At 33.6% G+C, this 14812-nt stretch overlaps 1 protein-coding gene across 1 annotated transcript; it reads left to right on the top strand.

Moving 5' to 3' along the window:
• Positions 1 to 296: 296 nt before the first annotated feature.
• On the top strand, positions 297 to 10810 carry LOC124535263. The gene is made up of 9 exons (XM_047111401.1): positions 297 to 607; positions 983 to 2348; positions 2996 to 3185; positions 3560 to 3694; positions 4458 to 4554; positions 5076 to 5174; positions 6246 to 6394; positions 9675 to 9848; positions 10202 to 10810. Exons 1-9 carry the CDS (start codon positions 605 to 607, stop codon positions 10341 to 10343), a joined length of 2355 nt encoding a protein of 784 aa, XP_046967357.1. The 5' UTR covers positions 297 to 604; the 3' UTR covers positions 10344 to 10810.
• The last annotated feature ends 4002 nt before the right edge of the window (positions 10811 to 14812 follow it).

Raw genomic sequence — 14812 nt, 5'->3', positions numbered from 1 at the left:
TGAATATATATTTCATCATTTTATTTATTTGTTTCATTTTTCTACTTGTCCAAAAAAGTAAGTAAAGTAATAGCCTGGAAATTTCCCACTGCTGGGCTAAGGCCTTCTCTCCCATTAAGGAGAAGGCTTGGAACATATTCCACCACGCTGTTCCAATGCGGGTTGGTGGATAGCACATGTGGTAGAATTTCGATGAAATGAGACACATGCAGGTTTCCTCATGATGTTTTCCTTCACCGCCGAGCACGAGATAAATTATAAGCACACCTGGTTTGAACCCGTGATCATCGGTTAAGATGCACGGTTTGTGAAGTTGCCTGGTAATAAAAATTAGCGGACAAAAAAGATATAAATATACTGCAGAGATACAAATATAACTTGTAACAAAAAAAAGAATGACATTTAAGGATTTAATTTTTTAAATAAAAACTCTTTATATCATTTTATAATAAAAAGTTTCAATACCAGTATTTTCCTCGTTCAAAGTGTCATGGCCCGTCAGAATTATACGTAAATATTAGTAAATGCTGAATTCGCTGTGTCGTGGTTGCACTACAGCTAAATGATATGATTCAATCTAAATTTAGTTCCAAAATTTATAACTATGGTAAGATATATCAGATATATATTAATTGACAAAACATTTTACTCACCAATAATAAGTGCAGCGGATTTTAAGACACACTGACAGAGCTATGTCATTAATATTGCACAGTTCAAATACACTTATTAACTTAATTTATAGATTACTAGACTTTGTGGTTAACTTTATGGGAATGCAATCCATTTGAAATAAACTAAAGTACGCATTATCTTTTTTATTGAATTCTATTGCGTCGTTTTTGCAAATAGTCTTGATACTTATGTTCATAACATTTAATTTAATGTAAGTCATATATTGAAACAGCTTATGATATAAATTATAGTTTGCGTTAATTGTATCAAAATATAGATAATTTATAAAATATAACTTGTTTTATAGGATGATGACGTCGAAGACATTGTAGGCGATGTTAAATATACGGACTCCCAAAAAAGTGTGACCACGTCAGCGCTATATTCATTAGATTTTACAGACAGCAGTTCAGACAAAAATAATTCATCTGGTAAAGATACATACGTCTTAGAATATGATAGTGACGACAGTGACAAAACATTCCAAGTGCATAAAAGTGAAAGCGATATAAATTTAACAGATAAAGAATCGATTTTAAATGTAAGGCAAGATCCTAAAGCTACCAATCCTGTATATTCAATGGACAAGTCCGCTGGCTCAAGCATGCCAGTATGTAATATAATAGCTCAGGAGATATTCACGCAAACTAGTAAGACTATTATTGAACTGGCTCAGAAAGATATAAAAAAACCAACAGAAAACACGCTGGAAACACAAACTTCATTTGTGTCTATAACCGAAAATAAATCAATAGCTTATAAAATACATATACTTGGAAGAAATTGTAGCTATAATAGTGACGAACTGAGAGAAACACAATATGAAAATGAAAATATTTTCAAACAAAATTTTCAGAACATGCAAAATTATACCAGTAATATGATTTTAACGAATACTTTTGAAGACACAGCCGCAGTTTTCTGTCTATTAGATAAAGACAAAAACACAGATGTAAAGGTTGTAGAGAACCCATCTGAAGACGTTATTCATTTCATTGAAGATGAAAAACAGGAAGATGCAGAAAATAAAATTCCAATTAAAGTCCATAACAGCTACACCAGTGAATTTGAATCAAGTAATTTTGACTCTGATATCGAAAATGATTCTTTGATGGAAAACGAATATTTTGATAGTAAAACTAAGAGTAGAGACGACAACAGTGAAACGAGCGAGATGCTGAATTCTATTGACAGTGACGTTGAAGAACTGTACAGTAGATTATCAAAGAGTCCACAGTTATTATCACCAATTTTATCAGTGGATCCGCCATTCCGTAATTTTGGTTTATTATCACCTCTAACAGAAGAAACGGTACAGAAGAAAGAAAGTATGGTTGACGTAACGCCGAGTATTCAGACATTAACTAAAAGTAACGAGTACAGCGATAACGATACAATCTTTGAAAACAATGCCGGCATGAAAGTATCGTTGTCCTCAGATCTCGAAAGCACAGAAGGGAACAACAATATAAAATTGCCTCCTATTTATAAACATCAGTCTTGTTCAAATCCCCATCTTAACTTTTTATTTACTTTAAATAATCAAAAACATTTAGAGAAAACTGGCGTGCTGCCTTCCTTATACGAAAAACAGAATGAACAATTTGATAGATGGGAAATAGGTACCAAAAATTTAGCATCCGGTGAAAATCCGCATCTAAATAAAAGTACTGGTAAGTATTTATTTATTTATAAGAATAGTATTATAGACAATTCGACGAGGTGCTTCCTTTTAATAAACCATTACAACCAAACCATACACAAACACTTTTCGTTCCAACAAACATAGTATTACTGATATTAAACTAAGAATTTAGAATACGAGATTTAATAGTCGTAGATTTATTATTATACTAAACCCTGCCATAAATATTTTTGAATCATCGTTTATTATTAAATGTACGATCGCGTGCTCTTATTCAATCCTAAGGAATTATTCTTTCAAATTCCTACTTCCTCTTTTCATCACAAGTCTATGAGTACTGGCTTGCGATGACACAACCTAATTGTGACAATAACTCCATCGGACACAGAAATTCGGCAACTTTTTGTCGCCCCACCAAAAATGGAATTTTTACCCAGCACACATGTTTCCCTCCTTATAACCTGAACTCCTTCAAACGAGGCATCATATGGGCTGGCTGACTGACTGTAATGGTGTCTTCACGTTTGAACTTGGACTATCCCTTACTATGAGGAGTGGAGTCATATGTCTACCCGCTTTATATAAAATGAAATTCTGATCATCATTGCATCAGCCTCGTAATATCATTTGCCAATCCCAAATAATGTGTATCTAATTTTTTATTTTACATTTTAGAACCGATGAAGATCGCGAAAGATATTGTTCACTTACCTTCAATTCATTTAGAAGGGTTGCCTAAAAACACCAGCAACAAAACAAATTGTTTCACATCAAGTGTACAACAATCATCAGTCAATGGTTCCTTCGATATAATCAGTATACAAGGAAAGATAAAGGAGCTCAAAATGAGTGCGAATAAAACAAGGTTTGCACAAAGAAGCGTAGAAAAAAATGACCGTATAAGTAGATCTTATATTAAACGCATTTGCTTAACTTTGTCGGTTACATTTATTAAACACTAGTAATCGCCAGCGGGGCTCCGCTCGCGTTTTACGGTGTTGGTTGTCATGTGTCAGGCAAAAAAGTAGACTATATCCTTTCTCAGAGTTCAAGTTTGCTTCATAGAAAATTTATTCAAATTCGTTTCAGCTTTTCAGCCAAACAGTGATACTTTTACATTTATAATATTAATATAGAAATTAAAAAAAATCACTTAATTATAAATCATGGCCGTCTGAAAAACTTATGAATTACAAAAGATTGATCATAAAACACATAACAATTGCCTTGTCTGAACAGGCCTAGATACTCAAGCAGGAGTGTATCGCCCAGCAGTTTGTCATCTCCGAATGAAACCCGGATATGCGACACAGCTGAAAAAGCATGTGACGGTTTCTGCGTGGAACTACTACGCAAACTACGTTCATCGTCTTGGTAAAGTTTCAGTTTTAAATCTAACTTAAACACTAACTACCACCAAGAGTTATATATATTTCTTAAATTCGTATATATTTCTTATGTTACTAAGCCTACCCTCATTGTAACATTTTACAAGAAGTTGTTGTGTATAAAATCTCATTGTCTCTGAAAATTGAATATCAATAATATCAGAACGCCAGAAGGCAATATAGGCTTAATAAATAAGATAGGCTTTGCAAAATAATCAATATAATTTGAGGTTTAAGAATTTATACTCAAAAAGACAAAAAGATAATTTAAAGTAAATAAATACAATACTTATATAGATAGTAATAAAACAAGACCTATAACTCGTTAACAAGACTTCGAGCAACAACCGGAAACTATATCTTAAATTTATTTATTTAATTAAATGATGACCTCCATGGTCGCAATTCCGGTCTCCGAGGTCCCGGGTTCGAAACCCGACCGGGTCGAGATAGAAAAAGTTCATTAGTTTTCTATGGTACCCTCATTACTTCTGATTTTCCATAACACAAGTGCTTTAGTTTCTTACATTGGGATCAGAGTAATGTCATATACATTATTTTCTTGTTTTTGTATGTCATGTTGTCCAATATTTATATATTTTTTTTAATCTACTTATTGGCCACAAAAATATATACTTTACTTACATAAGGTCCTATCGAATTTTAAACATTATCGGACTTAGCACGTTTGAGAAATGTGTAATCATTTCTGTGAGTTTTTTTTATTTAACTATTTAATCATTTTCTAGGCAGGAAATAAAAGAAACATTAGAAGATTTACCGAGAGGTTTTGAAAAGTTTTGGTCCGTTGTCACGGAGAATCGCATTGCTGATTTAATAAGACAGGTACATAATAAATACATCATTCGCTTTTCTATAATGTATTCGCAAAATAACAATAATAGGCTATTTGACTGGTTTTTAAAATCCATTTTATATTATTTAGTAGAAGTTAAGGCACCCAGTATAAGTTGTGTTTTTTACTTCGAGTACATATTTGCCGAAAAATATCATATTTAAAATATCATTCCATATTTAAATACGCTACTTGGACAATATGGCGCTGCAATGGGGTCAGTGGCATCACTGTCCTGTATTTTAATCTGTAGTACATATAGTAGAAAAGCAAAGTTTACAAGAAAGTGACTTCATCATAAGCCCGGCCAATTTTGTGCCGGAGCGTTTTCTGTCACGTGACAAACGTTTGAAAAAATGCATTTTTATTTATGGATTTTTTAATAAATTAAGTATTATTTTTAACTTTCGTTAGTAAATAACCATTTTTAAACTCATAATATACACTGATTACAATAATTCACAATTTATTTTTCGCATTGTCAAATAGCCTATTATATTGTATGTATCAGGTGTCGCTGCACACAGAGTCTCCGCGTACGCAAGTCGCTCGTGCAGCCTGCAAGACACTCGCGGAAATATTGAAAAACACCAATTATACTAAAAAACCTGTAAGCTAATATTTTTTCAATAATATACAGTAGCGGGTTTGCAAATTTGCCGCTAGTCGGCTAATAGGCTATCCAATTTTTTTTTAATTTGTGTTCTATCTCATTACATCGCTTTTTTCCCGTTATTAGTATGATTATAAACTACGTGATATTTCTGTCAGTTACTAGATTATTTTTCCAAATCGCTATGTAGTGACGAGTACACGGATTACGGACGTAATGTGTATGCATATAATTATATATTTTTTTAATTCTGTAAGATAATAACAAATTTGGATTAAATTTGCCGCCCCTCTAAATCTACCGCCCTAGACTCCAGCCTACTTAGCATTGGTAAATCCGCCACTGATAATATATAATTTAATATGATTGGCATAAGTCAACTCCATTATTGAGGGGAATTCAGAGCAAGAATTTTGTATCAAATTATTACACTGGGGCTTGTCAGATATTACAAGTGACAGATTTTTTTCCTAATATACATATATCTTTACAATATGGATATTATTCGTGCACAAAATAAATATATGAAAGACATATAAACTTAAAAAATGTATTTTCATTCAACACGGTAGCGTCCTCGGTCAGTCCCTATTTAAAACTTATTATGAGAATAATCTAACCTTTGCAAAAAAATCTATTGAATTAAGATAATATAATTACAAATTTATGAAATGAGTTTCCTTGCCCACACGTAAAAATAATGGTTCAAATAGATAAGTAGATAAGTGCATCCTATTAATGACTTACTGCTGGGCAATGAGTCATTAATAGGATGCACTTATCTACTTCAATCTCAACCTTTGAGCAAAAGCTTTGAAATTTATTCCACCACGCTGCGTGGTTTGGTAGATATACATGTGGCAAACTTTTAATTTAATTTCATGTAGATTTCCCCAAGATATTTTATTTCACAGCCGGGGACAAACTGAAATATACACACAAATTGAGCACACGAAAATTAAGTGGTACTTGACTGCGTTATCCGCAATCTTGGATTGAGATGCATGTTAACTAGTGGACTATCTCGGCTTATAGCTGAAGTAAATAGTTGAAGATCCTTTTGTGCAGGACTTTTACGAGGCTATGTCAACGTTGCTGACGAAGACTGGCAGCTTCAACCGGTCCGTGAGGCGCGAAGCGAATGTTGCGCTGGACGAGATCGTGTGCAACGTTGACGTCACGCACTGTGTCGCCGCCATCTGCGTCTATGGAGTTAGGTAATATACAGTAATACAAAATATATGTCATTTACTTTCTATGCGATCTTCACTTGATTAAAAAAATATATTAAACGATATTATATACTTTTCATGTGAAGAATCGTCTGTATTATTTACGGTACCAAACAATCTTGACAATATCTGTAAGGTACAGTGGTGGATTTACAAATCTGCCGCTAGTAGGCTATTCAATTTTTGCCGCCCCTACTTTTTTTTTTGCAACATTTATGATTGGTGTTCTATCAGGGGCGTAGCTACCGCCGTATCTGCCGTATCAATTATACGGGGCCCCCGGGCCACGGGGCCCCCAACTAGCGTAAGCAAAAATTAATAAAATCTTCCCAACTTTTTTTTTTATTTCACAAATGACAAAAGTAAAAAAAAAAAACAATTTCTATTATTCCCGCGTAATGGCCTCTGCACACTGTGCGCGAGCGACGGGCGACGAGCGATATGCAACTGTTTATGTTTCTAAATTTTATTTTAATATTTAATTTCTATAAAGCAAGTTAAATAAGTTAGTATTTTATTTTAATTGGATGTTTTTTTAGTTTTTTGTTTTTAAGGTATTTTTGAGGAAAAAAGCAATAAAAAAAATCGTTTTCCAGCCCGCATTTTTAAATTTGGACCGATAATTATTGTTTAAATACTGAAAATTTTCTAGTGTTTAATTTCTTTTATAAATCAGAAGACAAAAGTTGATTTAAATGATACTTTTTTAAAATAAATATTTGAAGTTGCATTTTTGACAAATCTTGAAAAAAAAAACTAAAAAACGTGATAACTCAAAAACATTGCAAATAGTCACCCCTATCACCTCCTAACGAAAATACGTCGAATTACCAATAACCCTATATTTTTTATTGAGTAACTCCTGGAAGACTGCTTTGGTGCATCCTATCCCTAAAAAGGGCAACTGCCCAGACCCGTCCGATTAATTATAGGCCTATAGCCATCACCTTCTTGTTCTCATTTTCGTCGGGGGCGTTCAGCCGATGATCTTCTAGATTACCTTACTCATAGATGGCCAGAAGCAGTTGAGAGCAAGGAGGGGGTATTAGCGCATAATTTCAACGGGTTTCCGGGATATTAAGCTTTTTGGCAGATCGGAGCACTAAATTCGTTATACATGGTGAATGCTCTGATTTAAAATTCGTTAATGCTGATGTTCCACAAGGTTGCGGTCTATCACCCACTCGGATTCTTCAACATATCAATGCCTACTGTAACATTCATTGCTATGAAGATGACAGTGCCGTAGACACAGTAGGTGGAGAAACCCGGAACAAACTTGTGTGTGAAATCGAGTCTTCATTATACAAATTCTCGGACTGGGGCCGGCTAATCTTAGTCACATATCTGATGGCGGGGAAGTAGCTCCCTGCCTTCACCGGTTCACTTAGTAGCTATGGACCTTAAATTTAAAATTTTATTTGCCGAAAAAAAGCAAGGAGAGTGTGTATGTAATTAATTTAAATTGTTTGTAAAAAATTTGGAAAAGTTACAAACAGATAATTATGATGAATAAATATTTCTATTAATTTCATGCATTTTTTTCTGAGAAATCTTTACCCTTCCTAAGGGCCCCCAAACAAATTTTTATACGGGACCCCGCTAAGGCACGCTACGCTTCTGTGTTCTATCGTCCTCATTACGTCGATTTTTTCCCGTTATTAATATGATAATAAAGTAGGTGATATTTCTGTCTTATTTTATCGAGACTATTTTTCCAAACCGCTACGTAGTGACGAGTATACGGATTACGGACGTTATGTGTATGCATATAATTATAAGTTTTTATTTTTAATTTCTGTAAGATAATAATAACAAATTTGGACTAAATTTGCCGCCCCTCTAAATCTGCCGTCCTAGGCTCCAGCCTCCTTTTTTCTTTTTCTTCCCACGTGATGGAAAGTGGTGGGACTCCCCGGAGCCCTGGACGCCTAGTGCGCCGAAGTACGCCGGGTTTACCCACTAAAAAACCCTCTCCGTCTTTCGATGGACGCCACGGGATCGCTTACGCGTGCTACCGTGATGGTCGGCCCACCTATTCGGGCCTCTAACACCTAGGGGTGATTCCCGGGGTACTGGGACCCTCCTAGTCCCTGCGGCGCCTATTGAGGCGGTGGGAGAAGGTGCGCGTAGCGCCTTCTCCTCCTCCCCGGTCGTCTTCTGCGGAGCGAGTCAGCGGCAGCACTCTCTTCCCGCTCCCGCTCCGCGACTTCCTTCTGCGAGATGACACTTTCGCAGAAGGAGCGCATCTATGACCAGCACATCTCGCTACCGAGCATGGCGTTGATAACGCTCGGCAGCGAAAGGTCTCCGCCCATAGTCGCCGCAAGGGTGTGCCTCTGGGACCCCCGGGCTCCAGCCTACTTAGCCTATTGGTAAATCCGCCACTGGTAAGGTGTGATCGAAATAGGTACGTTATAATATATTTGCTTACCAATTCTAAACTCAAAGCTGTTACGAATTCTTGTTTATCTTTTGTGTTTCGTATTTGCCTGTAGTTAATTAGATAAACCAACCGATATTGCAGGTTGACAGATCAGCTCATATTAATGACAGTACTGCAAAGGCCGTTAGGCAACGAGGGGTATAATCTAAAAAAATATGAGCGAGAGAGAGAGATATAAATATGTTCAATGATTTGTTCCAAGAAGATTTTTTTTGTGAATGAATGACGTATGCTTTATTGTACACCGCAAACAAAAATTAACAATCAGAAAAAGAATTAAAAAAGTTGGTAAAATTCAAAAACGATAAATAAAAAATAAATGTTGATTGAGAGTGTTGTACAATGTGCGGACTTATGGCTAATTATTCATCTTTTCCAGACAACCCAATCTGAGAGAGATTTTTAAAACCATCGGTGTCATGTCATTCAGTCATAAACTTTCATACAATTCATACAAATATTTACACACTGATACTTAATCTTACTACATATATAAATATGTATATATAATGTATATGATATTATTGGAGTTGCGATATCAATTTCGTCGATTAAATTTATTCGTGATATTAATAAATAAAATTTTAACAAAAAGAAAAACCGACTTCAAACAAAACACTATTTTAAAACATATAAAAATGCACTAAAAAGTAATAAAAATAATTGCATATTTAACATATTTTTTAGAGTCCTCCTAGGTAAAATGAAATGAAAAATATTAGACTACTTAAAAGTCGATTTACGATAATATAACGTAGTTATAGTTATTGTTATATTTGGAGCCGGTAACAATTATTTAAATTAATATGTATATTCTAGTCACAAGAGCGTACTTGTCCGTTGCTCATCCGCCCGTCTCCTCGTTGTATGTTGCGCCCTCGCCGAAGGAGGCCGACAGATCTTGCGCATGCGCCCGCCATCCGCTGCAGCGGCGCGGAGACACGCTCTCCGCTCACTCGCGGAACTACTACAAGACAAAAATACAGACACAAGGTATAATCCAACTAAGTATATTTGATACTCACTCACGATTAGAATCTTACTGGTATCAATAAAAGGACCAATATCAGTAGCCCTTTTTTAATTTTTATGTACAATGGCTACTTGATGATACGTGGTCACCGGCAATGGATATTGGTGTTGTTAGTATTATTAACCATTCCTCATATCGCCAATTGCCTTGAGATCTTACGTGTCATACCCCATTGTTCAAAAGCAAATAATTAATTCCACATTATTGAAAACTCCGATTTTTTCAAATTTCTCCCAAAGAATCCAGATGTGAATCAAGCCAGAAACCTTAATGTAGTTAACAATAATTCCAAGAAATAAATTTATTTCCTTAGGAAATACGCTGAACGTCTATATGCAATATTACGACCGCTTCCGAACTTCGAAGCGTACTTCCTAACTGATGTGGATGTGGAACTTGCTTCGAAACAAATGAAGAAATATGATCAGCTGTTAAACAACTCGAAATCCAGGTGACTGCTACCAATTGCCTCGAGTCTTCACCTGTTTTGAATTCATTTGTTAGTAATCAGCTTTAAGACCTTTTGTATTTATACCCGTGACAGTTATTAAAAATAAAAAAGAATGTGATGTCGTAATTCCTTCGGTTATTAAATCTAAATTGAAAAAAAAAACAAAAGAACAATTTCAAATTTAGAAACATCGCATAACGTCTTGTACAAAAAAGGATTTTGTTGTTAATATTATATTATCTATTAAATATAATAATTATAGTTTTGTACGCCACGGCATTTTTAATCGAAACGGCATGTACACTGACGTAAACGTTGATACTTTATATATATATTAGGTATTGTAGAATGTCTGTGTATCTGTTGTTAATCGATTAACATTATTGTAATCGTAACCTCGTTTTTGTTTAAATGAATGTGTAAACGTTCGAATATTATTTTAGAATAAATAAATGTAATGAAAAAGATGTATTCGTTACAATCCTAAATTATTGAACAATTTATGCGTTATTAAATTATATATACATTAGAGATCAGTATTTTGTTGGAATGACGTTATAGAATTGGAATTAATAGTCTAGATTACCAGAAGGTTGTAAAAAAATATATTACCCTAATAGGAACTAGCAAAAATAGGTGGGTTTTGTCTATTTGAAAAATTCCACTTTAGGGGGTAAATTGGGAGTTTAACTTAAATTTTTTATATTACGACATTATAACGAAGTAATTTTAATGGTACATTATATCGATTGTTTAAAAATTCAAAAGTATAAACAAATCAAAGTTGATCGCAAATCATTATAAATATTAAAGAAAATTTAATGAACAATTATGTTATATTATGCCTACATAAAAAATTGTATTGTACCCGCCATGTAGATATAATTTGATAATTGCATAACTGTTTATATTACAAAGATTACCAAATGCGTAGTAATTCATGTTTTTAATACGTGTAAGATATAACTATTGGTTTGTTACATAACGTTATCTGTTTGTTTATTAAAGGTAATTTTTGATACAATTTTGTCGTTATAATTAATTATAGTAAAACCTCTTTAGTTTTTCTTTTGTTTTTTTAGTGAATTATATCTAAGCCGAAGATCGCGGTTATCGATCCGGGCAAGTACGACTGAATTTTCACGTGATTGATATGTGTTTTTAATTAATTTAGGGCTTAGTACCGACGGATAACATTGCCAGATAATCTACATATAGAAAAAAAACGGACTGTTAATAGTGAGCAACTCAATTTCGTAAATATAAATAACTTTGTAATTAGCAAATGAAAATCATGAAAACAAATATATATTTCACCGGTAAATTATAGCAGAAAATGAAACAATCCCAACCCTAAAAATAAACATTTTGATTCGTTCCTTGAGAAATCGGTAACGTCTAAAATTAATCAAAACTCTACGTGACTCGTAGACGTCTACGAAAATGAATTTAAAAATAGAACACTTTAAACATGATATCACGTTCGATCGTTACGTTTGTGAGTACAGTATACGATTATTTAATGAAGTAGTTTTTTCTGGTAACATCCACAGTTTTGTCGTAAGTAAATTGTTTTTATTCCCTTATCGTAAGATGTACTTTTCCCAAGTTTTATATTGAACTTGCGACCTTTTGTAAGTCGCATTGTTTAATGGGTTAGTACGTAGATATTGTTTATCCTTTATAATATAAATATTTTCAAACGATTGAAACGCCTTGAGTGCGTAGTGGCTAGTTTATGAGTCCGTCGGTTTCGAGGGACTGGGTTTTAATAAAGGTCACTGTCATCGCAGTCTTGCGTCAGTTGAAATGTTTGGAAAAGATAGTTCTAATTGTAGTCAATTACATGATAAGCTTTAGCATGTATTGCACAGATGATCAGCGGGAAAAGATTTTTACACGTGTTACACAACAAAAATATATACACAACAATGATTACCATAACGTTAATTAAATTCTGATCAAATATTACACAAATTTTATAAGACGTAAGACGAATACTTCAAACATTTTACTAGGACATTGTAAAAAAAAAAGAAAATTAGTAAATATAAGAACGTCTAAAATAAGGTCTAATACACACTTATCTAAGTGTGAGTAAAACCTTCGTTTGACACTTGCCTAATTTATATTTTGCTAGTATACTAATTATTGACCAAGTACATACTGGTCAATATTAATTAGCCACTATTTTCGACGCGGTCGTAGCTTCGACATATCTAGATAAATAATATGAGGACGTTATAATAATTAGAACACCGAAATCTACATTTCAGTGCATTCAATTTTATTTATTCAAATTAAATCTTTACTTTTAAGTATGTAATTAATTTTAAAATAAAAACATGGATATCTTACTATTTTGTATCTACGTATAAAACAGAGTTTGTTTTTTTTTTCAATAAAGATTAATATAGGTACATCTACTGTATACCTTGAGTAACCTTTAAAAGTTTAGGCTTGTGTGTATGAAAAAGTGAAACGATATATTGTTATATACAATACTGTTTTTCGTCCGTATTATAAAAAGGTAATTTTTTATAATGAAAAATTATAAAGAAATATAAAGCAAGTTGATATATTTTTTAATCTGTGCACGTATCACACAAACATACCCCTTATACTCAATTGACAATACTTCTAACTTTGATATTTCAAATTTGTTTCAGAAAGTTAATAACATTTTTCTTTCTAAGATGGATCGCAGTATATCTATACTGTGACGTCCTCCCATACGCGTCTAGATACTTCATATTACGTGCTGTTTTTCAATTCTTATTCACATTAATTAAGTTAGCAACACATGACGTAAACGTTGCGTATACTACTAAAGGGCTTGATCTCTTAAGTGCGCGTGTACCGAACGAGTGCACTTGCACTAATAGAACACAGTTACGACTATTTTAAGTTACGCTACGACGCGTAATGTATACGCGTGTGTACCTAATGCTATTTTAATAATTTGCGTAATTCAAGTCTTTTGATCGCGTTTCGGACACAATTATAATGATCAAGTTCAAAAACCAATAAATTAAAGTTACAAAGCGCAGGTTTTTGTATAAAAGTTAAAAAATACAATAAAACTGTTCTCCGCTATATTGAAGGAATCAGCGTGTTCTCCCTGGCCTAGAGACCCGGGCAACTCGTTGAAACTCCTTCGTCCTGGGGATTGGGGTTTGCCTCTCTATTCTCCGCATCTTATGGCACATGTTAAATGTACATTGATATAGTATTTTTATTATTAATATAAAAAAAATAATATTTATTAGATTACGGATAAACGGTTTTCCACAACAAATGTTATATCTGGAAGTTTAATTGTGTTTATGAACAATAACCGTGCTACGACCGGGTCGAAGCCTAGGTTATCTCAGATTCAGAATATAATTAGATTACACTAATTTAGCAGTTCGATACACAGTATTACGATAGAGTTTTAGTTTTCAGAACGTAAGATAAATAATGATTTTCAATCACGAATTCATCATCAGCATCACGAATTACACGATCCAATGATTTAAGAACACTTTTAAGACAGTTTTAAGAATTTATATCTGTCATGTTTAACCAAAAACGTTTTTATATATCTATTTAGTAAACCGCTAGTAACTAATATGGACCTGGAAAAGTGTTATTTTTATCTTTTATTTTGTATACATTGTATAGATATGGATTTTTATATGTGAAGATGAAAGCTAATTTTTTTTTATATCTGCCAAGATATTCAATTATAAATCTGCAAACATCCGCTGTTGCATTATCCAGAAACAATCTGTTGGATTGATTTAGTAAAAAATAGACGTGTGACGAGTGTAACAGGAAGGCGGGAAAACGCGCGCTGTTTGATCCGACCAATGAGCGCGTGCGGTGCTAGGGTTGGCTGGCAGGCGGCACGGCCCATTCTCCAAGAGGGAATGTTAAAATTGAGATGTCAAATGGTATATACATATATTATTAAATGATAAATCATATGCGAGTATTATACAGCTCACAATTTTCTTTTTTAATTAGAAGAATAGCTAAATTATAACTCAGAATAATTCCTTAAAACTTATGTAGTTCCGAATTTCAACCTATGATATTTTTTTTAAATCGATGTACGACGAAATACGATGCTTTTTAACATTAGAATATTTAGAACTGGCAAATATTTAACGGTCAAAGAAACAAACAAAACGCTTAAACTCCATCATTCTAGGATTTAATAGTAATACAATCTTACCATCTCTAAAAACACTCAAAACATCAACATTGATGTTGCGATCGCGCTGCGTTCAAAAGTAACGTTACATTCGTAATCCACGCTTTCGATGACAGACAAAGGCCATACATACATTATAAAACTAAGTGCACACGCACCAAAGTGACATTGCAAACGATATATCCCCATCTCCCACCCACGTTGTCGTTAATCTAGATGACAGTGAAAACATTCACTGTATAAATGTCAATAAAACATGACCTATTGCTTAT

Source organism: Vanessa cardui, chromosome 14 (assembly GCF_905220365.1).
Source record: "Vanessa cardui chromosome 14, ilVanCard2.1, whole genome shotgun sequence".
Taxonomy (NCBI): Eukaryota; Metazoa; Arthropoda; class Insecta; order Lepidoptera; family Nymphalidae; genus Vanessa; species Vanessa cardui.
This window is presented reverse-complemented; position numbering and strand designations above follow the sequence as displayed.